Source organism: Lepisosteus platostomus, chromosome 4 (genome assembly GCF_059453375.1).
Source record: "Lepisosteus platostomus isolate fLepPlt1 chromosome 4, fLepPlt1.hap1, whole genome shotgun sequence".
Lineage (NCBI taxonomy): Eukaryota > Metazoa > Chordata > Actinopteri > Semionotiformes > Lepisosteidae > Lepisosteus > Lepisosteus platostomus.
Window position 1 is genome coordinate 5,625,095 of NC_142614.1, and position 27,681 is coordinate 5,652,775.

Genomic DNA, 27,681 nt, shown 5'->3' on the forward strand with positions numbered 1-27,681 from the left:
ACATTACTAATGCAAGAAATTGTATTTGGCCAATAAAGTGATCTGATCTTAATAGGGCAAAGGCTCAGACTTCCAGGTCCAGAGGGAAGTGCCCCACCTAGTGGTCGATCTGCACCATTTACAGCAGCCATATGACTTTCCTTGAAGAAATCAGGCTACAAGGAGGTAACGTTGCTGCCTACGTTGTTTGGAATAATTCGGTTTGTCTCATTTACATTAAAAGTCGTTGACATTGCCCTTACGCAGATTCGTCTATTCCCCTACGCCAGTCTCATACCTTCACTGCTTGGCTGGCCACAACCCGTGATGGACGTTCATTTCTTTAGCCCTTTAACGGTTCATTATCATTGGCGCTGCTCATTTATCTGAAGTAACTGACATATATAACACAGTCCGGTTTTTCTACATGCAAATTCGGTCCTGATTTATGAAGGTGAGCTGGCTGAGGCACTCTGGATAAAGTACTTTGCTTCACTGTACAACAGCTGGAGTTAAACCCACCCCCTCCAGTGGACGAAGCACCAGTTTGCAAGGGTGGCCCACTGATTCAGTCTGTTCAGAAAGGTTTTAGTTCACAGACCTGCCTTTAGTTTATTGAGGTCACTGGGGGTATAACTGTCAACTGGTGACGTCCAGTACACTGACAGAAAATCGGGAGGATTGCTTAAGAAACACTACTTTTGTTCCTGTTTTCCATCATCAAAATGAGCGCATCGAATGGATCTCTCCAGCGTGAATGGCAGAGAGAGACGAGGGGGAATGAATGGAGCTGGCCACCGTGCAGACCGAAGACAACTGCAGAGCGTCTTTTTTTTTTTTGGCATTGTCACCAGAGCCGGGTCAGCTCTCGCACAGCTCCTGTCGTGTCCTGTCGCTCCTGGGTTTCAAGCAGGGGCTCCGGGTGGCTGTGAGCTCGGCGAGGGAGACAGCGACTCGGCTGACAGGACCGCGTCGGGCTGCGGTGCGCCACCAGACCTCAGCGCGGACTCGGCTGCTTCCTGGTTGCGCGATTCCGAGGTTCTGGCGCTGCGACGTGACCTCTCAGAGCTAGTTCACTGTGTCATCTCTTCGGGGAAGAAGGAAGCCTTCAGTTGCAGAGATGAGACTGGGGACTCTCACCCTTGAATGCTCCCTTCCTTAAGCGTATTTTTCACACCTGCGAGCTACTGTAAGAGTCTAGTGCCTATTCAGGTGTGCGTACGTATTTACAGCTCATGATTCCTTTATCAGGTGGACTTTTGCTTTCTCTTTAAACCCGAGTTTAAAACAGCTCATGATTCCTTTATCAGGTGGACTTTTGCTTTCTCTTTAAACCCGAGTTTAAAACAGCTCATGATTTCTTTATCAGATGGAGTTTTGCTTTCTCTTTAAACCCGAGTTTAAAACAGCTCATGATTCCTTTATCAGGTGGACTTTTGCTTTCTCTTTAAACCCGAGTTTAAAACAGCCCATGATTCCTTTATCAGATGGAGTTTTGCTTTCTCTTTAAACCCGAGTTTAAACACGCTAGTCCCTTGTTCGATATAATGCTTAAACTTTGCTGTGTTTGAGGTAGAAAAGTTATTGTCCCATTCTTGTTCAACGGTGTTTTGAGTGTGCTTTACGCCTGTCGTAGTCCACTTGGACGTGCTCGTGTGAGTGACGCTATATACACACAAAACACAACCCGATTTACCCGATCTTCCCCGCCGGGCGTCTGTTCGCTTAGCTTGTGTTTCGCCTCCAGAGTCCTGAAGGAAGTATGAACCGTGCAGGTTAAGAGCGTAAAGCTCTAATTTCTCAAGGCGGTGGGAGCGCCGCCTGCGTGTTTGAAACCCACGCGTGACTGCGCGTGTGCAGCGTCTGGCCGCAGGTACGCGGTGTTAAGGACCGTCGGCGGGTAAATACTGAGGGGGACTCGCTCTTCGTCTCTTCCTGTATTGCAGAAAACAGGTTCAAGGTGGAGTAGCGGGGAGAGACACCAGCTGCATGACGCGAAGGAGTGTTTTCATTTTCACTGTTTCCACTCGTAGGTGCGGGAGCTGAGCTGTGGTCCGTCAGGGTTCACCGGCAACGGGTTCCAGTATAGTTTTTGTGGGTGTGTTCAGGCTGTGGGGCGACAGACATGGAAAGAGACGTCGCCCGGGCTAAGCGAAGCAGCATCACGCAGCCCCCCACCGCTCACCGGGCCGAAGAAAACCCGACCGCAGTTCGGACGTTTTCCCGGACCGGCTCGGAAGTGGCGCTGTTCGTGGATAAGAGTTTCCCCGTGCACTTCAACCCCAAGCTAGTGTGGAAAAGACCCAAGGTAACTCGCGTGACTGTAAATTTTAAGTTTAATCAAGTTAGCGTTTTGTAATATTTTATTACGTGGATTGGCATGCTATATACAGTACCTTGCAGATACGTTCATATTTGCCTCTAGCTGACGTGGACTTGTCAGGGCAGAGAGTAACTCGCAGTTTCGTGTCTCAGCCGCCGTGCTTCCAGCGCCGGAGATAGAAGCAAAATACTGTCCCGGCATTCCGCCTGAGCGTCTGCGCTCAGGACTTAGAACAGGCAGCCGCTCTTTACACAGAGAGCAGTGGGTGTGTGGAACAGCGGGTCTGTCCATGCTGGATGACCCCACAGCTGTCACCTGATCCATTCAGAAAAGGCCGGGATGGGATTCTGGGACTGATAAACTGCTGAAGAGCCACTTTGAAGAGAGGGTGAAGGGAGTTAAACCTTTTGGCTGCCTTGGTAATTTCTTTGCGGGCTACATAAAAGATCTGTGTGTGTTGTCATGTTTGAGCTGGAGGTGTGGCTGTGGCTTCGCTGAGTGCTGACTGCTGCAGGTGTCACAGATCTGGAAACAGATGCCCGAAGGTGTGTGTGCACAAACACGGGGAAATTATTCATCACCGTCGATAAAAAGCGATGGTGGAGCAGAACTGGCCAATGCAATTCAGTGCAACTCTGCATTTAACCTTGAATCGCTCCCCTGTTGCGACCGGGGAAGCCTGGAGTCATCTAATTTGATCTCTCTGCAGGAATGCAGCACAGCGCTCTGGCACAGGCCAGTACAGGCTCTGCTGCTCCCCTCCAGGCACGCAGCTCGGGCCTAGCACAGCGGACCCCTCCCCCCCGTGTGTTTTAGGGTGAACACCCACCCAGGTGGACCGGAGCCGCTTCGGTCAGCACCTGCCTCAGGCCCTGCTACAGAGTGGGGGGCTGTGTCAGCAGGCGCAGGCTACAATCAACGATTCAAGGGTTTATTCCTGTGCTGAAAGGCCAGCGTTTCGGCTGTGGAGCCTTCCTCCGGTGTGGGAAACAGAGGGAAGAGAGGGAAGTCAGCAGGGGAGAATAAAAGCCGGGAGTGGAGAGGAGGCAGAGTGGACACTGGGGGGGCGTGAAGCCGAGAGAGGGGTGAAATCAAAGCCTGCAGATGATTAGAGAGGATTAGAAGGAAACGAGTCTGTCGCTGAGAGAAGGGGGAAGGTGTGATCCTCGTTTCAGGAACATTTCGGTTTCGGATGTCTTTCTGCGTTGAAAGCGTTGTGTTTCTTTTCTTCCCTTTTCAGCATGGGAACAAACCTTTTCTTGTTCCTTTGCAGCCTGCGCCTGCTTCTGTAAAATCCACAAGAGCAAGCTATTCCAGGTGCATGTGTGTTTGTGCTTCCTTCATTTTATGCCTGGTGTTGTGCTGTGTATAAAGTGTCCTCCTGTCAACAGGAATTGGTTCAGTTCAGTAGGGATGCCCTTGATTGCATTCTATAGGAAACTCGTCAGGTTTAATGGGTTTGACTAAATTCAGTTTTCTCCCGCTTACCGATTCCTTTTTTCACTTTTCCTTGATTTCTTCTCTCAGGACATCTGTATGTCTCCGAAGTTCATTGTGGACGGCGCAACAAGGACAGACGTTTGTCAGGGAATACTGAGTGAGTCGATATTGTCTTAAACGTCCAGCTGGCTAGTTTACAGCTTGCAAAAATCCACTAAGGTTTCATACACTGTGTCAATTCTGCAGAATACTGTGTTGTTTTGCAAAACATTTGAATGCCTTTTAACTTTGCACAAGGATGTGTCATGCCGTCTCTCTCTCCGGGCTGTGGGGACGTGGTGCCGACGCCAGAGTGTCTCGGCCCGTCTCTCTCCGGGCTGTGGGGACGTGGGGCCGACGCCAGCGTGTCTCTCTCTGGGCAGTGGTGACATGCTGTTGTTGGTTTGCAGGTGATTGCTGGTTCCTGTCAGCTGTGGCCTCTCTCTCCCAGCACAGAGCCCTGCTGGAGCGCGTTGTCCCCGAAGGGCAGGGATTTGACCTCGAGTATACCGGCTGCTTCCGCTTCCGGGTCAGTCCTGAGACGCCCTGCTCCTCTGTTAGTCCGTTGGGAACCTTGACTGGTGCCACCCGCGGGCTGCAGATCAGTTTTTCTAAGCCCTGCCATTCCGACGCAGAACAGGGGCTGTAACTGAACCACAAACCAGGGGCACTGCGCTCCCAAGCTTTGAAAGGCACGGGACTTTGGCTCTTGTTTTGTGACCATGTTGAAGAGGCTCCTGTTTCTTGCTGTTTCTAGTGTAGTTCAGTGCCTATGCAGACGGTATAATCCAGAAGTAAGTGCAGTAGGACAACGGGGAGGAGACGATGAGGATCAGGAGAGGTTGATGAACAGGGGGGCGTGACGACAGTGAACTGGTGCTCGGGGGGCGTGGCCAAGGCGAACAAGCCCAAGGAGTCCAGGGGAGAAATCCGGGGAGAAGTCCAAGGTCCAAAACCGGGTGATCCATCCGAGATGAACACGAGACAAGGTTAAAAACCGGGATCCGGTATAGGGACAGGGAACAGGGAATAAAAACGGGATGACGAGGCTAGGCGCTCTGAGCCCCAGACTCAGCTGGCTCGGGATGCTGATAAGAGGCCTGTGCCCTCAAGCCACGGACATAGGGCGACGTGATGGTAGGCTGGCCTCCGGGCATCCGTCTTCCAATGCTGAACCCAGGGAAGGGAGAGCGTCTGGCTTAATTAAGGACGGGCCGGACTGGGGGCAGGTGCTCGTAATCAGCAAAATGAGAAAGAGCCGGAGCACCCTTAAGAGGAGGGATTATGATCGAGAAACACATCAGGGGGGGACATTGCTCTGCGTTTGACATCCTGTGTTCCTTTGTAGTTCTGGCAGTATGGAGAGTGGAAGGAAGTGGAGGTGGACGACTTCCTGCCCACGGAGGGCGGCCAGCTGGTGTACCTCCACTCGGCGGAACGGGACGAGTTCTGGAGTGCGCTGCTGGAGAAGGCCTACGCCAAGTCAGTCTCCGTCCTCGCTCCCGGCACTTCCCTGCGCCGCGGCAGCCTGTGTGTTTCGGGGTGAACACCCCCCCCGGGTGCACTGGGACCCCCCCAAATTCCCAACAGCACGTCCGTGGCCTGTGGTGCCAGTGGAGTCTTTCTCAGTCAGCCCCCACTTCAGGCCCTTCTGGAGCACGCTATTCCAGATGCCCGTCTGCATTTGTGTTTGTGCTTCCTGCGTTTTAAGCCTGGTGTTGTGTTGGGTACAGTATATAGTAGCCTTCTGTCGACTTTCTTTCGCACTCTCATGCTCCTGGCATCTGTTGATGGTCTGGCAGCTGACCCACTCAGACTCCCACTCCACAGCAGTCTGAACCAGGGCAGGGTTTCCCAGCTGCAGGGCTCTTGTTCATGAGCCTATTCCATGTGTGGGACGCATCATGCATGCTGCTCGTAAATTGAAAGACAAAGTTAGACAATTGATCCTTTTAATCCTCCTGGAGATTTAATCTGTGTTTAATCTTCCTCTGCAGTATATGTTTAAGTTAAAAGGTTGCACTTCTTGGGGATTTAGCAGTCTACTAAGACTTGCTCAGATAATCAATTGGGTGAAAATATCACTTCTCTGTAACAGTTACAGATTTGTTCCCAGAGCTTAACAAGACACTAACAGATCCCCTCTCTTGGGTAGGGAAATCTGCTCGTAAAACTGTCGCCTTTTAATTGGAGGCTAGAAGACAAACAGACGATTCCCAACGTTAGTCTGAATGAAGGCACGCCCAGTTTCCCCTTGAACCCGACAGTGACAGTGGAAGTCTTTTTCGGTCAAACCCGTCTGGCCAGCCTGCTACATCTTCCTTCTTACCTGTATCTAACGTGACAGAGGCTAGTACTCCCAGTGCAAAGAGATAATTATTCAAATCTGATCTGTAAAATTTAAATCCCTCGTCCCAGTGTGGCAGGTGATCTCACCCTGAGATCTTCACTATCAGGAAGACTTGAAGACTTGGGTCTGAGCAGACAGCCAGCCTGTCTTCTCTGAGTTACTGTTCACAGGGAACTGGTGTCCATAGGGGATGCCAGTTCCTTCATTTCCTCTTGAGCTGCTTGTGGAGTGCTCCATCGCTGCCCCCTGGTGGCTCCACCCTGTTTTCACATACCTGCCCTGTTGCAGGGACCTTAAAAAAAAGGTTTTTGCTCCAGCCCAAAGCTCTGTTTCAGGCTTTCCCCTTGTTACAGGAAAACCGCAGCTACCTTGCCTCAATGGTTCCCGTGGAAATTATGAGGCAGCTCATTTAAGACGGAGAATAGGTGCCACTTCCTTGCACAAAGGGTGGTGGGAGTCTGGAACGAGCTGCTCACCCCTTGTTGACTGAGCACTCCATGCTGTTGAAGCTCACTGTCCTTTACATTCCTGGTGATGCTTTGTTTCTGTGTACGGCAGGGTTGTGTGCATCGAAATAATAATGCAAACTACAACCTTTGACTCTTCGAACGCTGTCTGTGTGCACTTGCTGGATTTGGGTGTGATGGCGATGACGGTTTTAACAGGCTCTTCGCCCGGTTTTCCTGTTCGTCCTGTGTGTGTGTCTCCAGGCTGAAGGGCGGGTACCAGGCTCTGCAGTTGGGCTTCCCTCACGAGGCCTTAGTGGACATGACGGGGGGCGTGACCGAAATCTTCACCATCCCACTGCTGCCACCTGACCTCGCGGGCTTCCTCCGCCCGCTGCTGGAGAAGGGTGCGCTCATCAACTGCGTCAACACTCAGGTGGGTACTCGCTGCCCAGCGGGCGCCAGTTCAGACAACCACCTGTTTGTCTTGTTGCGCTGTGGGTATGCGCGCCTGTCGTTTCTGCTGTCTCGGTTTTGGCTGGTTCCTGTGACAGCGGGCATCTCTGACTCCGCCCCCCCAGCCAGGGGAGTCTTGCAGGCGATTGGAGGAGGAAAGAGGGGGGCGGGGGTTTCCACCTGAAAGCCTGCAGATAATATCAGGACAAGCAGGATTAGTGATGTTAATGAACTGCTGCTGCCAGCAATTTGCAGGAGCTCCATATTGGCCATATTTCTAAATCATTCAGAAACAGCGTATAGCATGTGTGTACAGTATATTTTATAGCTCTGGCACCTATTTCACAAAAGAAATGTGTGGATTCTGTCTGGAAATTCCCAAATAAAGCAAATAGGAACAAGCAAATAAAGTTGCAGGAACGGCTGAACTTCCTCTCTCTGCTTTGTGTGTTTTACAGGGGGAAATGGAGAAGAAGAATGAGCAGGGCATCCTCTTCAAGCATGCCTACTCTGTCACCGGCCTGGAGAAGGTGACCCCTACTGGCCATTACTGGCACTGCAGCTCTGCAAACACTCCCCAATCACCACGAAAAATCAGAATTTCCTCTCTTTGTGTAACTCGTGGTTTATTTTAAGAAGTTTATTGTTGTGGGAGTGCCCTTTTGACTGTTCTGCTTTTGGGAGCTGTCGGAGAGAGTCCCTGATGTGCAACCTGACTGTGCAGGCCAGAAGAAGTTTTAAATGCTTTCGATAGCCGTGTCTCACAACTTAGTTTGCACACAGAAAGCTGACAAGAATAGCTGTGTAACTGCTCGTTTTTCATAGGTATTTTCTGTTCCTTTTATCACATTACTATAATGCTGTGATCTAAATTCTAAAGGCACTGTCTACTGGCCCTGCAGGGTCATGTAGTGAGCCCACCTGCAGACACACATAAGGAAAGGGGACAGTCCAGTTCACTATGAGCCCTTTAAAAATGTCTCCTCTGTAACTGGAATTGGGTGGGAACCTGTCACTATGTCTGTGCATGAGCACCCTCTCCCCTCTGCCTTCTGTCTCTGCCCTCTCTTTTACCTCTTGGTCTCCCTCTCTCTACCACTTTCTCTGTGTCCCTCCTTCCGTTTTGTCTAACTTGAACCATGCTTGCCGTCTCCCCCTCCACCTTCCCATTCTGTGTGCTCGCTCTTGCTCAGGTGAGGTGTTACTTGGGGGAGGCTGACCTGGTGCGCGTGAGGAACCCCTGGGGTCACACAGAGTGGACGGGCCCCTGGAGCGACAACAGCTGGTATGACCAATGGCAAAGGGCTGGGAGACACAGCATGCAAGGGGAGAAGAGGCCAGTCAGAGCAGTGATCAGACAGGCACAGACACAGAGTAGATCGACACAGGCGCACAGCAGTGACCACAAACACAGAGCCAGAACAGATAGACAGACGCAGAGTAGATAGACACAGGCGCACAGCAGTGACCACAAACACAGAGCCAGAACAGATAGACAGACGCAGAGTAGATAGACACAGGCGCACAGCAGTGACCACAAACACACAGAGCTAGAACAGATAGACAGACGCAGAGTAGATAGACACAGGCGCACAGCAGTGACCACAAACACACAGAGCTAGAACAGATAGACAGACGCAGAGTAGATAGACACAGGCGCACAGCAGTGACCACAAACACACAGAGCTAGAACAGATAGACAGACGCAGAGTAGATAGACACAGGCGCACAGCAGTGACCACAAACACACAGAGCTAGAACAGATAGACAGACGCAGAGTAGATAGACACAGGCGCACAGCAGTGACCACAAACACACAGAGCTAGAACAGATAGACAGACGCAGAGTAGATAGACACAGGCGCACAGCAGTGACCACAAACACAGAGCCAGAACAGATAGACAGACGCAGAGTAGATAGACACAGGCGCACAGCAGTGACCACAAACACAGAGCCAGAACAGATAGACAGACGCAGAGTAGATAGACACAGGCGCACAGCAGTGACCACAAACACACAGAGCCAGAACAGATAGACAGACACAGAGTAGATAGACACAGGCGCACAGTAGTGACCACAAACACACAGAGCCAGAACAGATAGACAGACACAGAGTAGATAGAAACAGGCGCACAGTAGTGACCACAAACACACAGAGCCAGAACAGATACACAGACACAGAGTAGATAGACACAGGAGCACAGAACAGATACACAGACACAGAGTAGATAGACACAGGTGCACAGCAGTGACCACAAACACACAGAGCTAGAACAGATAGACAGACACAGAGTAGATAGACACAGGCGCACAGCAGTGACCACAAACACAGAGCCAGAACAGATAGACAGATGCAGAGTAGATAGACACAGGCGCACAGCAGTGACCACAGACACACAGAGCCAGAACAGATAGACAGACACAGAGTAGATAGACACAGGCGCACAGCAGTCAGATACAGCAGTGTTTGCGCACAGCACAAACACACAGAGCCAGAACAGATAGACAGACACAGAGTAGATAGACACAGGAGCACAGCAGTGGCTAGAAACACAGAGCTAGAACAGATACATGGGAGTACAGAACAAATACACAGACACAGAGTAGATAGACACAGGAGCACAGCAGTGACCGGTGACACAGGAGTACAGAACAGATACACAGACACAGAGTAGATAGACACAGGAGCACAGAACAGATACACAGACACAGAGTAGATAGACACAGGAGCACAGAACAGATACACAGACACAGAGTAGATAGACACAGGAGCACAGAACAGATACACAGACACAGAGTAGATAGACACAGGAGCACAGCAGTGACCAGTGACACAGAGCAGTGACCAGAAACACAGGCACAGAGCAGGGATTAGATATATCATTCAGGATGCTATGCACTGTGCAGGTTTCCATGTTATTGAAAGGACATTGCTGTAACAATTACCCAGGCACGAAGGATATGAAGGTCCTACCCCTCTGTATCAAAGGAACTGAATGTCAGGGCTTGAATAAACGAGATCATGGGGGGGCTTGCCTTCCGTAAGGTTATTAAGAGTCCGCCTGGAGCAGTGGCTTTAGGGTCAGTGATGACATAAAGACCCAGGGGACACAGGTGGGGCGTAAGTGGAAGTGTGTTAGGACTCAGGACTGGAGGGCAGCAGAGCATGAGCTCCACACAGCCGGTGCAGCCAGTGGAGTGTCTGGGCTGGTAGACAGGAGGGCCTGGACCTCATCTGGAGCTTCAGTGCAGAGGAAATAAGGATGTGTTGTGTGTTGTCTCTGCAGGTTGGAATGGGCCAAGGTCAGCGCCGAGGAGCAGGCCAGGGTGCAGAGGGTGCAGCAGATAGATGGGGAGTTCTGGTGAGCTCTGCCCTGTGACCTACACGTTGGTGTTCCTCTTGCAAACCCGGCCCTGTCATGTTCAGACCAGCAGCCTTGCATGAAATGCATTGGAATACCCCTTGCTGAGGCGTGATTATGAAGGACTACTGTAGCTCGAGGAGGAAAGGGACTCACGCGCAGTGCGGTGTGAGCCCTGGGGCAGTTGAAACCTGGGCGAAGCAGCCTGGGATTCCCCAAGAGACGGCACCCGGCTCAGTTCCACAGCGGTCGGGCAGACTGCAGAGCTGACCCGATTCGGCTTCAGTGCAGCAGCAACTCCTGCAACTTGCCAAAATGCCTACACACCTCTCAGTGATGTCCGCGAGAGACACACTGCCCCTCCTGTCGGGCGCTGAGCAGCTCGCCGTGCGTCAGGGAGACGATGGGCTCCGACAGGCGGGCCTCTCAGGATAAAGCCTGTCTATAGGTGCTCATCCCACCCCTGGAGTTCTCACAGTCTTCAAGTCTTCTTCAGAGAATCAATTTACAGATTCCAGGTGGGGCGGGTGTACAGTAAAGCTGAAAAACAAGGGTATTTACTTTAACCCTTGGAGATGGAAGCCCAAAAGGTTTAGAAATTGTCCAAAGAAGTTCCAAGATCAAAACCCGTAGAGTCCCCTTTCCCAGTATGCGCAGGCTTTCTGTGTCGATGGTGTGCATGGCTGGACACAGAGGGTGGGGTGTCTGTAACTTCCGGTGCCGGTCTGGGGTTTTGTTCAGGAATTCTTCCCGCTGTTTCTCTCTCCCCCCTCCCTCTCCATTTCCGTGCAGGATGGAGGTGTCTGACTTCCAGCGCAATTTCAACATGATGGAGGTTTGCCACCTGAGCGACAGCACCCTGAGCGGGCCGGGCGCCGTGTCCCGGCCCTGGGAGTGTGCCACCCACCACGGCAGCTGGGTGCCTGGCATCTCCGCAGGGGGCCCCCCCAGCGTCGCGGGTGAGGGGGGACAGGAGCACGGCCCAGGACCTGCTCTCCGAACTCTGGGGGGCTCGGAGGCCGGTCCTCCGTGCCGGCGATGAGGTCTGAAGCAGAACTTTAGGAGGAGCTGAGGGTTTTAAGGAGAGGTAGTCTCCGGATGTACAGTGTAAGCTTGAGATGTTTTATCTGAGGGACCCTGGTTTTGGGGAGATGGGTCAGAAGTGATTTCTCACCTTCATACCGCTCGGGTCTGGAATTCTGAAGGAGAGGTCGGCTGTGCAGGGTGGAATGTAGCTTAGAGGAAACCTACAAAGTTGCCTCCATTCCCAGTTTAATGAGCTACAGACCCTGTCATCACAACACATGAACAACACAGCCAGCTGTCTTTATTCGAATTCTCCTGATTTGAAGTAGCCAGCCACGATTGGTTCTCGCATCTCGGCTTGGCTTGTTTTGGTTCGTCTGTATTCTTACACACAAGGAGGAAGGGGGGGGGCAGACTTCCAGCCACTCGGATTTTGATACGTCGCCAGAATGTGCCGAAGGATCCTCACCGATCCGAGGAGAGGTGCCTCCCTCACCGACGAGTGTCACGCGCTTGCGAGAGCCCAGGATGCTACAGGGGTGAGAGCCCTGGCTGTTTAAACCGAGCCTGCCCTACCCGCCCTGGGACACCCCCGTGCTCAGAGAGCTCAGCCTGAGCACGGACGTGCGTCGTTACTAGTTGAGCCACTAGGGAGGCACAGAGATACCATGTTCGCACATAATCAAAACGCAGAGATCCAAGCCCTTGGTCCCTTTTATTGTAGCACCACCTGAACCCAAAGAGTGGATTCACGCCTGCACCCAGGTCCCATCCCGGGAGATCCTGTCAGCTTGTTTGTAAGTCACTTCAGACACGAGCAGGGACCTGCAGTATCCCCTGGGATCCTGAGAAAGAAACACCTAATGAAAAGCAATGGTCAGTACTCGGGGCACCTTGAGGAGCAGTACCAAAAGTAGATTCCAAGGGCATAATTGGAGCCTGAATGAGCAGGATGGACCGAGCAGCCTCCCTTTGTGTGTCAGAGCAGCTCTTGTGTTCTAATTATATCCATAATTGCATCTGCCGTATGCACACGGAGAATAGGGCTCGGACGTGCTTTGGAATTGCCTAATGCTGATCAGCCTGCCCTGGGGTCTACTGGACTGCAGACCTCCCTCTGCGCCAGGCGAGGCAAGACCGAAATACTAGGAGAGAAAATGGTGGGGGCTCTCATTCTGGACTGGGGCCGTGCTCACCAAAAGCACTCTGGGGTCGTCTGTCCCGGGCTGGAGGCAGAAGAATTTGGAGCCCGGCAGTCCAGGAATTCAGGTTCAGCCCCCAGCTCTGCATTTAGTCAAGGCCGTTCCTGATGGGTCATGCTGTTGTGTCTCGCAGAACCTCATTAGCAGTCTTGACTAGTGGTATTACCTGGATTCAAACCTGTAATCCTTAGTCTAAAGTTCACCTCCAGATTCCCTTGGCTTTCAGTTTTATATCAAACATAAGCATGAAAACAAAGCATGGTGCTGATGCTCTTAAAGACCATCAGCTACAATATGGTGCTTATTTAGAACAATATCTACAAAGTAAAGAAAATTATTTTGGTTTGTATCTAAAGAGCTCCTGGATGGATTATAAAATAGTAACATAAGGAGAGATGTAGTGCCCAGGAGCCCATTCTGCTGTCCCAGTGTGTGATGAGTGTGACCCCTCAGGTGTGGCATGAGGACCGTGTGTCATTGCAGGACGATACTGGCTGAACCCCCAGTTCCGGATGACACTTCTGGAGGAGGACGATGACCCGAGTGACCCCGCCCTGACTTGCAGTTTTCTGGTGGCATTGATGCAAAAGCACCAGAGACAGAAAGGAGTTACCCTCGACATCGGTCTCCACATCTACCAGGTAACACACCTGACACAGGTGAATACACTCTCCCATGAAACAGAACCACACACACACACACCCGACACAGGTAACTACACTCTTCCATGAAACAGAACGACACACACACCTGACACAGGTAACTAACTACACTCTCCCATGAAACAGAACCACACACACACCCGACACAGGTAACTACACTCTTCCATGAAACAGAACGACACACACACCTGACACAGGTAACTAACTACACTCTCCCATGAAACAGAACCACACACACACCCGACACAGGTAACTACACTCTCCCATGAAACAGAACCACACACACACACCTGACACAGGTAACTAACTACACTCTCCCATGAAACAGAACCACACACACACACCTGACACAGGTAACTAACTACACTCTCCCATGAAACAGAACCACACACACACACCTGACACAGGTAACTACACTCTCCCATGAAACAGAACCACACACACACACACCTGACACAGGTAACTAACTACACTCTCCCATGAAACAGAACCACACACACACACCTGACACAGGTAACTAACTACACTCTCCCATGAAACAGAACCACACACACACACCTGACACAGGTAACTAACTACACTCTCCCATGAAACAGAACCACACACACACACCTGACACGGGTAACTAACTAAACTCTCCCATGAAACAGAACCACACACACACACCTGACACAGGTAACTAACTACACTCTCCCATGAAACAGAACCACACACACACCTGACACAGGTAACTAACTACACTCTCCCATGAAACAGAACCACACACACACACCTGACACAGGTAACTAACTACACTCTCCCATGAAACAGAACCACACACACACACCTGACACAGGTAACTAACTACACTCTCCCATGAAACAGAACCACACACACACACCTGACACGGGTAACTAACTAAACTCTCCCATGAAACAGAACCACACACACACACCCGACACAGGTAACTACACTCTTCCATGAAACAGAACCACACACACACACCTGACACAGGTGACTACACTCTCCCATGAAACAGAACCACACACACACCTGACACAGGTAACTAACTACACTCTCCCATGAAACAGAACCACACACACACACCTGACACGGGTAACTAACTACACTCTCCCATGAAACAGAACCATACACACACACCTGACACAGGTAACTAGGTGCGCCCATGAAAGACAATCACACGCGCCCGAGACAGGTAACTACAGGCAGGTGCCTTGCAGGTGAGTACTAACAAGATGTACCTGCCCTCCTGGGACCTGGCCAGAGCCCAGCCCCTGATCGGCACGCCCCAGTACAACCAGCAGAGAGAGGTGGTGATTCGCAGTGCCCTGGCACCTGGACATTACATCATCATCCCTTCCACCTCGATGGCCAATCAGGAGGGAGAGTTCGTCCTGCGCGTCTACACTGAGAAGGGCAACAAGGCAGTGTGAGTCTGAGGGAGGGGAGAGGGCTAGCAGGGGGTGGGCGAGCAGTCAGTGAGAGTCCCAGCACATGTGACTAGGACCACACAGGGAAGGGGCAGAAGAGCAGGTCGTGGGGCAGCTGAAAGCCGAAATGAGGCAGATAAGCGGGGCAGTAAAGGGCCTGGGCATCTGTGAGTATATCAGCAACCTGAGGCAACATAATTGTCTCAATTTTTTGTACAACTGTAAGATGTAAAAATATTCCAAATTCAAGGGCACAAATACAATTTAGAAGTATTGTAATAAAAGATGGGGCAGAGTCATTGATGGGACCAGGGAGAATAGAAGTTGGTTCTTGTTTTTTTTCCCCAGCACTAGTAGGTCTGTCAGAAGAACTCTTGTGTCGCAGTATGTTCAACAGCCCACAGGCCTGTGTGAAATATCGTTCCTGGGCCCCTTTCCTGAATCGTTCTAGGTGCCTAAACTGGGAACATGTTTTATCCCAGCGAGCTTCAGTAGTGGCCTTCTGAACAAGGGAGAAACATCTGCTGCGGACAGATCTGTGATAATCGGATCTATAGATCTGTAGATCTGTGTCGTCACGTCAGACAGCAGCCCGGGACGGGGCAGAACCCATCCTTGCAGCCAGCCCCAGCTCTCCTGCCTCGTGCTCTGCATGACAACACCAGCTGTTTTCTTATCCAGTTTGTTGGTCTGATTATCCCTGTAACTGCTGTCTCTCCTTTGTTCCCAGACCGGCTGACAAAGTCAGCAGCGACCTGAGGGACAAGGTAACCACTGCCTCTCTCTCCCAGTACTGTACTTGTCTGTGCTGTGGTGGTCAGTGTTATCGCTGACCGCTGGGTGACGGGCCCACTCTGTGGCGGTCAGCGCTGTAACTGCAGGGTGACGGCCTTGTGCTGTGGTGGTCATGACTGTAACTGTCCATGTTGTTGCAAACCCCTGGTCTCACCACGGGCGAGAACAAGAGATCCCTTGAACTGTGACGAGACGTAGTGCTTCCTGCTCATGGTCACTATATCGACTAGTATGTGATGTACCAGCTAATAAGCACAGGTTGTGCAGCAGATATTTCACCACAGAAGTCCAGAGCAATATTTCTACTGGATTAAAAGAGATGTATCACAAGCCTGCTTGTTTACAATGCCATAGGGCCGCTTCACGTAAGTTTTGTTGCTTCTTTCTGAATCACAGAACATGGCGCTGCGCGTACCTGGTAATTGTGTCTATTTTGTGATGTAAATTGGAGGTTTTACAAGTGACTGTGTACATTTTATTGTGATTGTGGTTTGAAATGCACTCACCAATACTGATTCTTTCTAACTCCGAAATATAACAATAGTGTTGCAGTTCCATTTTAAATGAGTTTGTGGAAATCTCACGCCTTAAAAGGTTCCCAGCTGTCTTTTGACACTGCAGATCTTTTACAGATGCAATGGTATGACAGTATCAGATTAGCGTCTGGCTTGTTTGTGAATCTCAGGCTGTTTCCTTAGCTCAGGCGCTGTGCTGTGTCTTCTCCCTCCCAGTTTCCCACTCCTGCTGTGTCAGTGCTGCCTTCCCAGGATGCCGCCCGGGAGCTCTTTATGAAGCATGCTGCTGCGGTGAGTGTTTCTTCCTGGGACTGCCCCCTGGTCACACAGCCACCGCGAATCTGTGCCCTGCTGTATCAAAATGCGCTGTTCTCGATTCCCGTCAGGGGGGGCGCTGTGGAGCAGTGGAACTGCAAGGCCTGCTGAAGGAAGTCATCGTGACAGGGGGTGAGTGTGGGGGTCAGAGGTCAACTATTAGGTCACACCAGCAGACCATCGCCATTAGTAGTTGTCACAACACGAGTGATGACCATATGAAAGATGTTCTGGTCTTTGCCTCCAGCCTTCCTTGTTATCCGTAAATCAGGAATCAAACAGGAGCCAAGGGGCAGAACTGGTTACACAGGGGCTGAGGACAGGGACTGGTTACACAGGGGTGAGGGGCAGAACTGGTTACACAGGGGCTGAGGACAGGGACTGGTTACACGGGGGTGAGGGACAGGACTGGTTGCACAGGTGGCCGGAGGGCAGGACTGATTACACAGGGGCCGAGGAGACGGACTGGTTACACAGGGGCTTGGGAGGTTACTGGTTACACAGGGTCCGAGGAGAGGGACTGGTTACACAGGGGTGAGGGGCAGGAGTGGTTACACAGGGGCCGAGGACTGGGACTGGTTACACAGGGGCGTGGGAGGTTACTGGTTACATAGGAAAGAAATGGCTGGACGAGATCTTAGGATCAATTGGCTACTAACTACCAAATGAGCTAGATAATCTGAGTGGCCTCCTCTTGTTTGTAGTAGGCAGTGTCTGTGAGGTCAGACACTAAGCCAGTGTACTTGATTCTGCCTCTGTGGGCTGAAACTTACTGGGGCTGCTGCCCTGCACCCTCAGCCATTTACCCACTCACTGCCTGACCTGGGCTTGGGCAAGTGCAGCTGGGCTCTGGTGTTCTTCCATATTAATTTCCTGGGGTGATTTTGAAACCCCCCTTAATCGCACTGCAGTCTGAGCCACCCTGAGGTGCTTCTCACCTTGATCTGGGAGGCCTCTGCACTCTGATCATGATGCAGATGTCCGCTACAGCCCAGTCGCAGGCAGTCACCCACTGTGAGGGAAGCAGGAAGTCACGGTGTGACAGCCAAGGAAGTGGTCTTGAGTTTTTCTGGGGGTTGTTTTCTGTTGCTCTGACTATTTCCTGTTTTCTGTTGGTTCCTGTGGCAGCACTGGCTGGGAGCAGGGAGGGATTTTGCCTGGAGCGTTGCAAGAGTTTTGTGGCACTGATGGATGTATCCTTCCGCCAAAAGACAATAAACAATAGACCCCAAATAGGATTCCCTCTGTCCCCCACCCTCTCTCCAGGGTGGTCAGCCGACACAGTGATTACAAGGAGGCTGTGTGGCAGGGATGGCCAGATCACTGCCACTGAGTAGTGGTTTGATCCATCTCAGGTTTTACAAACTGTAGGATTAGGTACACTCACTGGTTAATTTATTAGGAACCCCTGCCTACAGTTCACTTTGTGTTGATTTGGACAGGCCAGGACTACTACTGAACGCTGGCCATCCATTCCCAAATTGTTTATTCCTTCACACTTCTCCATGATGTCCGGATCTTGTTAGTTCCCACGAATTGACGTGTATCCCTGAGATCTCCCACAAAACACTTCTTGGGTCACTGTAGAAGGTTACAGTTGGCAGGTGTAGGAGCTGCAGTCGCTCTGGTAGCTGCTGTCTGTCCGGTAGCTACAGTTGCTGCAGTCTCTCTGGGAGCTACAGTCTGTCCGGTAGCTACAGTTGCTGCAGTCTCTCCAGGAGCTGCAGTCTCTATGGGAGCTGCAGTTGCTGCAGTCTGTCTGGTAGCTACAGTCTGTCTGGTAGCTACAGTCTGTCTGGTAGCTACAGTCTGTCTGGTAGCTACAGTCTGTCTGGTAGCTACAGTCTGTCTGGTAGCTGCAGTCTCTCCAGGAGCTGCAGTCTCTCCAGGAGCTGCAGTCTCTCCGGGAGCTGCAGTCTCTCTGGGAGCTGCAGTTGCTGCAGTCTCTCTGGTAGCTGCAGTCTCTCTGGGAGCTGCAGTCTCTCCAGGAGCTGCAGTCTGTCTGGTAGCTACAGTTGCTGCAGTCTGTCTGGTAGCTGCAGTCTGTCCGGTAGCTACAGTCGCTGCAGTCTCTCTGGGAGCTGCAGTTGCTGCAGTCGCTGTAGGTGGGGCAGGGCTGGGGAGAGCAGTGGTCATCCTTGACCGTGGTGATGGCACAGACCCGAGGACTCGGCAGGCTGGAGCTGGAGGAGTTTGAGGCCCTGTGGGAGAAGTTCAGGAAGTGGACGGTAAGACAGCCCGATCGTTTGCAGCACAGCTGCAGTTGTCCAGTCCAGTTGTCAAGCTCTGTTTCCAGTAGTAGTCCATTAAATGTTTGTACCTACTAGATTTTAGCCTTTGTTTGAGTGGATCTGTAACCTGTGTTTATTTTCACACAAGGGCTCTCGCAGAAGCTGTTCCTGTTTTGTTTTTTTCTCATCGTCAGGATATCTTTGTGCACTTTGACAAGAACAGGTCCCAGTCGCTGGATTACCCTGAGATCATCCCTGCCCTGCAGGCTGCAGGTACGAGGCGCGGAGCCCAGGCCAGAGCTGCCAGCTTGAATCCTCGGCCTGCTGGAGCTACCATGTGAATGAGCAGGCTTCAGCCATGAGGGGGGTCAGGAACGTCCTCGCCTGCAGGAATAAAGAGGAATTCATTCCGAGAATTTTTCTCTTACCGTTGAAAACAGAGGTTTAATGGGCCATGCTTAAATCAGCAATTTCTAAAGCCCCAGTCTAAGTGTGATTACTTAAACAAGGAATTTAGTGATTATTTCATACCAAAAAGACGTCATACCTTCTGGCCCCTAAAGACCAATTTGCTCTTAATTGAGCAAATGGATGTTTCCAATCCTTAAAAAAAAACAGGTGATGCAGAATGTCCTGTTTCGAACGACCTGTAAGAACAGCTGGATTTCGGCTCCCAGGGACCAGGGTTGCAGGCCCCTGCTCGCTATCTGGCGCTTTCAAAGCTTGTCTGGGAGCAGTGATCACCGTTTGTTTGCTTCTGTCTAGGGCTGCAGGTTGATGATTTCGTGTTGCAGCTGATCGGCCTGCGATACACTGACCCCGACCTGACCATCAGCTACCCAGGATTCCTGCACCTCCTGCTTAAACTGGACATCATGATAGGTGAGACACTGACAAAGAGAATGAGAGAGTGAGAACTCAGGAGAATGGGAAGGTAAAACCATATTCCCCCCTGGCCTTTACCAATCATGGCCTCCTAATAATCCCCATCTCACTTATTAACAATTATTATTATTGTCATTGTTGTAAAGCCTGCAGCCGCACACGGGGAGAATAAGGAAGTGTAGGCACACTCCTGTGACACGCCCACCTTCAGGTCATTCAGCTTAATTCACCGGCCTTACGGGCCACAGCGCCAAACAGGAGGGGAGGCGCGTCGCTCACTGACAGCACTGCGGTCTCGTAAGCGCCAGGGAGGTCGCGGAGTCCTCCGAGAGGTTAATCTGTAATGGCTGCTTGTTTCAATGCATTGCTGAGAGTGCCGGACACTCAGAGTAGGCAGTGCTGATGAAACCTGGAAGACTCGGGCTCGGAGTGAGGTGCTGTGTGCTGTGAAGAGTATGAGGAGATGCGTGATTTGTGTCCGTTTTCCCACAGGGAGGTTTCATTCCTTCCATACCCTGGGAAATGGGACCATCACCCTCCACTACAGGCAGGTGAGTGTGAGGGTCCTGTTGCAGGAGCCTGGGTATATTAGACTGGTCGTGGGGGAAATACTTGTGCAACACAGCACTAAGCACAGAACAGAGCAGGCAAAAACACAGCAGTCCCTTAAACAGGAACCTCGCTGTGCTATAGTGTTACCCACAGCAGAGAATCTTGCTGGCGGTGGGTGTTTGACACCAGTGCCGCTTTCAAGCCTTGATTAACTAGACTAACAAGGTGCCAGTGTTCTCTATCTGAAGCAGACCCAACTGGGGGCCTCAGAGTCTGTCATCCTGGAGTAGCGCTCTCTGGTGCTAACACTGTTTCTGCCTCTTGCAGTGGCTCCACAGTACCATGTACAACTGAGCCCCCCCCAGCCCCGCTGTGGAGTGGACAGATGCTGATTTTCTACATCCCGTCCACCACCCTGCCTTCAGACATCACAGCGATCACCTGCCCCCCCCGCCCCCCCCACACACACTCCTGCCCACAGGATGACAGAGCACCTCAGTCAGGGATGGCCAGCAGCAGGCAGTGAAACCCTTTGTTAATTCTGATTGAACGTCAGGTGAGAAAGACCTGGATACAACATGATAAAGTCGGGCAGAAGTTCTGCCCTGGTCTTGGAGGGGCTGCTGTTTCTTTAGGGGTATTAGCAGCACCTTCAGAGCTGGGGGCAGCTGTTGGATTGATCCAGTGAAGACTGTGATGAGCCCGAAAAGAAGTGATGAGTGAAGACCTGCACAAACACTGGCCCCCCAAAGACTGAAGACCCCCTCAGCTCAGGCATGCAACAACACTCCTATTTCCTTCAGCAGTTTGCACTGTCCTGAGTCGAAAGGCATCGGCTCGTATCAGACAGGCGCGTCCTTCACTGGCTGTGCAAAACACTAAACATGCTCAATTTTAAAGGATTATATTTGGGGAAAAAAATAAAGTTTGAAGTCCGTGACCTAGTTGTTTGTGGTCTGAATCTCTGATCATTCTGATCACTGCCTGGTGGCCAGTTCCCCCCTCGCCTCCTTGGCCAGAAATGCTGGACGATGTTGTGATACTAGCTGTCCTGTAACTCTGGGGTTCATTGGAGCTCCAGTCCAGCAGGTTTTATAGGCAGCCAGTAAACTCTCTGTTTCAAAAGCCTTTCAACAATTTCACTGTGGTCAGGTCAGTTCTGGAATGTAAAGATCTTTTGGGGGGAGAAAAAGCTGTGGCTCCTTAATGAATAATTAAGCCAATCAATTCTTCAGTTAACTTAGTGTCCCCAGCCATGAAGAGTCTCTTTGAGCTGGACACGTTTTAGAAACTTAAAGATTTAGAAATAACAATCAAATCAGGATCAAATCCTGCGAAGAGCAAGCCTTCCCAAAACTGTAGCGGCACGATGTGACCACAAGGGGGAGACTAAGCACAAATCAACCCTTCTGAACTGGGGACGCAGAAGAAAGGTAAACAGGAAGTATTGGTTATTATGGTTTCCTAGTTTTTGGTTTTGAACATGGAGATGCTTTAGGTTTTGGTTTCTCTTTTCCCCGACCCTTAATTAATAAAATATCCTTTTTTACCACAGATTATTTCCTTGTTACTTATGCCAGCAAATCTCAGATCCCACTCTAGTCACATGACAAGGGTCTGGGAGGCCTGTCCCCGCCCACTGACTGGCCCCACCCCAGAGTTCATGACCCCGCAGGTGCACCTCCATCTCCTGCAACTGCAAACCCTCTTGCGTTTTCTGCCCAGGTCACATGCTGGGGACCGTGTGTGACTGGAATAGGTTTTACGGGGCACACGACAGGGTAGCCCTGGAGATATCTGACCACTGTCCCTTCACCTCCTGCAAGATTTCACTCTCTACCCCTCTGGGAAACAGCCGGAGCTTGACACCTTAGCTCACCATTGCAATGGTAATTACATGCATTTGTACAGCCCTTATCATCCTGAAGGATCCTGGGACTCTTAGTAATGGACCTACTTCACCCACCACTGGGGGGCAGCACCACCTGGGTAACATCGGGCAGCTGCTCTGCACCAGCAGCCCCACTGCACAGCAGACCAGGGGGAGGAGAGAGGGATCACCTCACCAGCTGGATTCAGGGGAACTTTTACAAGGTCACGCTGTAGCCCAGAGTGGAATTTAGCCAAGACTCCCTGCTCTTCCCAGCTGTGAACAGCGGTGTGGACAAACTCTTCGAGCTGTACTTCAGTTTACTTACCATTAATAATAATAATAATAATAATAATAATAATAATAATAATAATAATAATAATGCCTTACACCTATATAGCGCTCTTCTGGACACTCCACTCAGAGCGCTTCACAGGTAATGGGGATCCCCCCCCACCCCCACCAGTGTGCAGCCCCAGCTGGGTGATGCGCCAGTCTGCTCCCCATTAGTCTGCCTGACCCCGGGGCAGCAGCTGGCTCAGTCCTGCTGACCCCCCAGGCACAGCCGAGCTGAATGACTCCGCCAGTTCCTCTCGCCAAAAAACAAGTTCCCGTTTTCTCCCCTCTTCCGCTCTCAATCCTTCCCACAACTTCTGGTTTTGCCATCATTAATGTTGAGAGTAACCGGTTTTCAACCACATCCCTCCCAGAGGTCGAGCCCGTTGTTCCCTGCTGGGAGTTCACCGCAGTGCAGGGTCTTGAGCGCAGTTCATCTGGGGCGTTTTTCTCATTCGCTGCCTTGCCTGGCCGGGGATCTGCACTGGTTTGACCCCGGGCGCTGCTCTTATCTGGGGGTCAGTCATATCAGATGGCATTCAGCTCGGGCAGCCGCGCAGTGCTTCATGCAGCTCGCAAAGACGGGAGCTCTGGCGGCGGCCGAGAAAGACCGAGCTGGGAGAGGCCGCTCGTGAGCAAGGTGGAGCGCCGCGGTTACACCCTCTGAGGTGGGGAAGCAATTCAAGAGGGAAACGGCGTTAGATGACGCGTTACGCGGTCGATACACCGCGGACCACATGATAACAGGCAGCGGGTTAAAGATGTGCATTGCACTAGAAAGGCCTGCGGCATCAACGGTGAGACGTGAACTAAGAAGCCAGAGAACTGTGGATAGCTGCTTCGAAAACTGAGAACGGGGGGGGGGCACTTTACACAAAGGGTTGTGGGAGTGTGGAACAGGCTGCCAAGCCGTTAACTGCAACCAGACGGGCAGAATGGCCTCTGTTCCGATCTCACTGCAGGCAAAGCAAAGTCGGAGGGAAACCAAAGGGCTCGATGAAGCTCCTACAGCTACATCATCCCACAGGGTGAAACGTGAAGTCCTCCCCGTTATGATGCGCCCCCACGAGGAAAACGCGGTGAGTTCGGGGACGAGGAGGACCGCGAGATCCACAGACCCTGTCCTCGCTCTCGGGTCGCGGCCCAGCGCGCGCGCGGTCGCGTGAATCGCGGTCGGGCCACAAAGCTCCTCGTGTCTCTTACTGCGGGGAAATTGCAGAACCGAAATACGGGCAGGAGGGAAGTACACTCACTTCTGCTCTGGTGGTTTTAGAGATCCCGTAGACCATGCCCGACCCTGAGGGGCCGTCTTGACGCGCTCGAGTGACCTGCCAGTTCACGCGCGGGGCCGCAGGCCTGTCTCCCCGTCGGCGATCGGACCCCGTGAAAACGGCACATGAACTAAATTAGTCGGTGCAATCTGGGGTCTCGGCCGCCGTGAGGACAAAGGGCGCCCTTTTTCCAGTCCCTGTCCCAATCCTTTTCCCAGTCCCTGTCCCAATCCCTTTCCCAGTCCCTGTCCCAATCCTTTTCCCAGTCTCTGTCCCAATCCCTTTCCCAGTCCCTGTCCCAATCCTTTTCCCAGTCTCTGTCCCAATCCTTTTCCCAGCAAGTGTAGCAGGAGGAGACGAGAATTCGGTGAAGGGGCCTGTACCCCCATCCCCCCGGGGGGTCCTGCGTGTCCGGGCGCGGGACAGAATCGGGCGTAACAGGCCGCAGTACCTTCTCTCCCACGGTCCGTGTCCGTGTGTCCACAGATTGGCTTGGTGGGGTCTTAGGCGTGAAGATGTTTAGCCCAGCGCCACATCTGGCACAATATACACTGTATATATCCGGGGCGCTTCAAAAAGAACACGGAATCCGTGGGCACAAGACTGGAGCTTCTCTGGAGCTTAAGGGGCCACTCTCCCAGTCCGGGGGGGTCTCCAGATACCGCGGGGAGCCCCGGGCAGGCCGTGCAGACGCGCGCTGACGGTAATCTGCGTCGACACGCACGGGAGAGCGTGACCTACTTTGTGCTCCCCGCAAAGCGGCCGGGCGGTCTGCGTCCATGAAAGTTTTATGGGCTTCATTACCGTTGTCAGAGTGGGGGCGTTTTTAGCCGGAGAGAACATCGCTAACCGCAGGTCTTCTAAAGGTGCGTCGCCGGCCCTGACGCGCGAAAGCGACATTTCCAGTGAGTTTATTTTAAACCTCAAACCTCGGTCCCGAGGCCCCCTGGAGAGGGGGGGTGGACGCGGCGCGCAGGGGGCGATGCATTATTCACGAGCCGCTGCCCTCGTGAATGATTCAGCAGCCCCGCCCGCCAGGGCCGGGCGGCGCTCGGGCCCGCCCCCCTCGCGCTCCTCGGGCGGCCTGCGCCACGTGCTGTCCGAGCCGGCGTCTGAAATTCACAAAAAAAAACAGCGATTTGAATTTAAATACAGATAAAGAAATTAAATACAAAACTGGCTAGATGGGCCTCCTGTCATTTGTAACTGTTCTAGGGTCTTAAGCTTTTCAGTCTTGGACAGAGAAGATTTTGAGGGAGAATAATAATTAATAATAATTGCTTACACTTATATAGCTCTTTTCTGGACACTCCACTCAAAGCGCTTTACAGGTAATGGGGATCCCCTCCACCCCCTCCACCAGTGTGCAGCCCCACCTGGATGATGTGACGGCAGCCATAGTGCACCAGTCCTCTCCCCACACACCAGCTCTCAGTGGGAGGAGAGCAGAGTGATGGAGCCAGTTCAGAGAGGGGGATTATTAGGAGGCCATGATTGGTAAAGTCCAGGGGGGGGAATTTGACCAGGACACCGGGGTAACACCCCTACTCTTTTTGAGAAACACCCGGGAACTTTTAATGACCACAGAGAGTCAAGACCTCAGTTTTACATCCCATGTGAAGGACAGCGCCTTTTTTACAGTATAGTGTCCCCGTCACTATATTGGGGCATTAGGACAGACAGACCGCAGGGTGAGCGCCCCCTACTGGCCCCACTAACACCTCTTCCAGCAGCAGCCTCAGCTTTCCCAGGAGTCTCCCCTCCAGGTACTGGCCAGGCTCACACCTGCTGAGCTCCAGTGTGATCCCGAGCTCCTGACAGTGCCAGAGGCTGACGGGACATCCCGGCTCGCCGGGGGGGTGGCGCTCTGACAGACCCACAGGAGCTGGTGGGAATGTGGCTCCGTGGGGCCGGAGAACTGACCATCATCCTTTTCAGGCCGTTGAAGAAGAAGTTCAGGCGGGATTCTGCGTGGGCACGCCTCGCCTGCAGAGGAGCAGATCGAGCTTTCTTCCAGGAGGATAAGAGGAGAGACGCGACGTTCCGGCTGTGGAGCCTTCTCCCGGTGTGGGCGTCTTCAGCAGAAACGTCGCGTCTCTTTTCTTCTGAGCCTGGAGTAAACCGTGACCTGGTCCTTTTAGCAATGTTTACCTCTTTGTGGAGATTTAATGCGGTGTTGTGAGTGCGGGCGCGTCGTAAGATTTGTATTCATTGTGGAATAAAGTTTATTGTGTTAAAAAAAATGTCTACCCTGATACCGGACTGGCCGATTTTGGGGTTTAGAGGAACCATCTCACGGGGGTATCCGGGGGAGGGGGCGGGGTCCCTATCAGCGGTGGTACCCCCCAAAACAAAAGGGGGCACTTAGTAGTAGCTCAGTGCGTGAAATCGCCTCCCTTTCAACGGTGGTTCTGCTCCGCTGTCGCTTGCGGAGGATCGGCGGCCTCAGCCCCGGTTTTATTTTGCTCTTCACCGTGCCCTCCGCGCAACCCCGAAATAGCTTTCGCGGTTTCCTCGACGACGAAGACAAGCCTTGTTTTTCTGGTCCAGGAGCGGCGGTGGGGGGAGAAGGGCTCATGAATATGAATGCCTCTGCCGGCGTGGGCACGCCCCGCTGCCGGGCCTAGCCCACGGCTCTGCCTGTCGCGCAGCTCCGCCCGGGCGGAGAGACTGGCTCAGCTCGCACTCCGGAGACTTCGCGACCGAGGCGCCGGAGAGAAAGGGCTTGTCAGAGAGAGAGCTCGACAGCGAGAAACCTCCCCCGCTCACCGCCGCGATTCGTTATTTTTTTGTTCCTTTTCCCTTTTTTTCTTAAAAAAAATCCCCCCCCCCTCCACCTCCCTTCCCCCCTAGTTTCAAAAAAAAAAATACCAAACACCGCAGAAGAAATGGTGGATTACCACGCCGTCAATAACCAGCAGTATTCCGGTGGCGGCACACAACCTTACATGCAACAGGACGATGAGTGGGACCGGGACCTGCTTCTCGACCCGGCCTGGGAGAAGCAGCAGAGGAAGGTAAGTTGGAAGGCGGGAGGAGGGGCTGGGAGAGGCCGGGGACCGGCCGTGGCCTGGGGAGGACGTCTTGAGTTTACAGCTGGGGCGCACTGGACCTGCCGGTGAGCACGGAGCCGCGAGTCAGTAGTAAACCTCTACGATCCGCGGGGAAATTAAAAAAAAAACAAACCTCCACACAGGGAAAATAAAAAACAACGTACAAAAACATGGTGCTCCAGCACCCCCCCGCCCGCCTGCGCCCCCCCATTGTAGAGCCGAGGGAGCAATCCACAGTAAACTTCGCGAAGTTGGGGAGGACAAAATAAAAGCCCGTGGAAACGGGACAGACCGAGCACTGGTTATCCGTCTGCGATCAAATGAATTTAGGGTCCCGGATCACTCGCGCAGCCCAGGGAAGGTCACTCGTTTTCAGTGGCTAATTTCAGTTTTCCGAAGCGCCCGCCTCACCGTGGGGTGCTGGCCGTGGGATAATCTCGCCCCTCCCCGCCGCGTCGGCTCCACCAGAAATGACATTCCGTGTTTATATCGTCCTTTCCCCCCCACACACCTTGGTTACTGTAATAGCGGCCGTGACTCTTTCAATAGTGGGGCACTTAAAGAGACAGATACACGAGTGCCCGTAGCTGCAGTGTGTATTTCACGCACACACAGAGACGTAGACAAGCCCTGTTGTTATATAGCTCGGTATCCGGCAGACGCGCGATGTGGGTCAATTTGTAAAAGTACAGAAACGCGAAGCCGAAAACCGCGAGTCCAGGTGTGAAAGAGGTGGATTTTGGCGAGGAAGGCTTGATCTTGAGTAACTATCGCGGTCCTGAGTAACTATTGTAACCGGGGGTTGTTACCAGACCGTGGGACTGTCGCGCTTTCGGCTGAAACGACGCGCGTAGCGGCTATATGTGGTGCTCCCCCCAGCCCCCTGGTTATTTTGTGCAAAATGCGAGCGTTTCGGCTGTCAGTCGTCCTTAGGAGACCCTAAGACCCTTAGGTGACCCGTATATCCCGGTCAGGCGGGGCTCGGAGGAGATGTCGTCTCCCGAGGAAGCGATATCCCACTGTGTCCCAGGCCCGTCAGGTGCGCGGCTCCGTCTCCCTGGGGTCCCCCGTGAGTCCCGCACCTGACCGGGGGATCAGAGAGTCCCAGCCTGCGGGATGGCGGGTCGGAGCTCCCCCCCCCCC

At 52.5% G+C, this 27,681-nt stretch overlaps 2 protein-coding genes and 2 long non-coding RNA genes across 10 annotated transcripts in view; 2 read left to right on the forward strand and 2 right to left on the reverse strand.

Annotated features, from left to right (window-relative positions):
* The first annotated feature begins 1,050 nt into the window (after nucleotides 1–1,050).
* On the forward strand, nucleotides 1,051–20,948 carry LOC148672225 (calpain-3). Of its 3 annotated transcripts, none has more exons than XM_088627758.1 (21): nucleotides 1,051–1,168; nucleotides 2,013–2,287; nucleotides 3,830–3,899; nucleotides 4,192–4,310; nucleotides 5,130–5,263; nucleotides 6,842–7,013; nucleotides 7,492–7,563; nucleotides 8,227–8,318; nucleotides 10,321–10,395; nucleotides 11,188–11,354; nucleotides 13,107–13,264; nucleotides 14,506–14,714; nucleotides 15,446–15,482; nucleotides 16,242–16,316; nucleotides 16,412–16,472; nucleotides 17,469–17,533; nucleotides 18,500–18,568; nucleotides 18,766–18,844; nucleotides 19,337–19,453; nucleotides 19,949–20,007; nucleotides 20,336–20,948. In XM_088627758.1, exons 2-21 carry the CDS (start codon nucleotides 2,105–2,107, stop codon nucleotides 20,360–20,362), a joined length of 2,040 nt encoding a protein of 679 aa, XP_088483884.1. In that variant the 5' UTR covers nucleotides 1,051–1,168; nucleotides 2,013–2,104; the 3' UTR covers nucleotides 20,363–20,948. The 3 variants fall into 3 exon arrangements, with proteins under 3 accessions (XP_088483884.1, XP_088483886.1, XP_088483887.1); XM_088627760.1 differs by having other exon boundaries at nucleotides 1,127–1,143; XM_088627761.1 differs by lacking the exon at nucleotides 1,051–1,168 and adding an exon at nucleotides 1,651–1,852.
* LOC148672226 (uncharacterized) lies at nucleotides 14,974–24,329 on the reverse strand. Its single transcript, XR_015935706.1, has 2 exons — nucleotides 22,269–24,329; nucleotides 14,974–18,955 (listed from the first exon to the last, which is right to left on the reverse strand). It is a non-coding gene; the product is annotated as an uncharacterized LOC148672226 (long non-coding RNA).
* A 1,781-nt stretch (nucleotides 24,330–26,110) lies between these two features.
* Nucleotides 26,111–27,681, forward strand: part of actn4 (actinin, alpha 4) — a 35,978-nt gene continuing 34,407 nt past the window's right edge. For 3 of the 5 annotated variants that reach the window (XR_015935705.1, XM_088627753.1, XM_088627755.1), the window contains exon 1: nucleotides 26,113–26,502. Coding sequence is in view for 4 of the 5 variants with exons in the window: in XM_088627753.1 (XP_088483879.1) it covers nucleotides 26,374–26,502 (129 nt within the window). In the remaining variant the exon portion in view is untranslated. Of the gene's footprint in view, nucleotides 26,503–27,681 lie in introns of all 5 variants that reach the window. The other 2 variants (XM_088627757.1, XM_088627756.1) reach the window with 2 other exon arrangements.
* Nucleotides 26,300–27,378, reverse strand: LOC148672228 (uncharacterized). Its single transcript, XR_015935707.1, has 2 exons — nucleotides 26,950–27,378; nucleotides 26,300–26,597 (listed from the first exon to the last, which is right to left on the reverse strand). It is a non-coding gene; the product is annotated as an uncharacterized LOC148672228 (long non-coding RNA).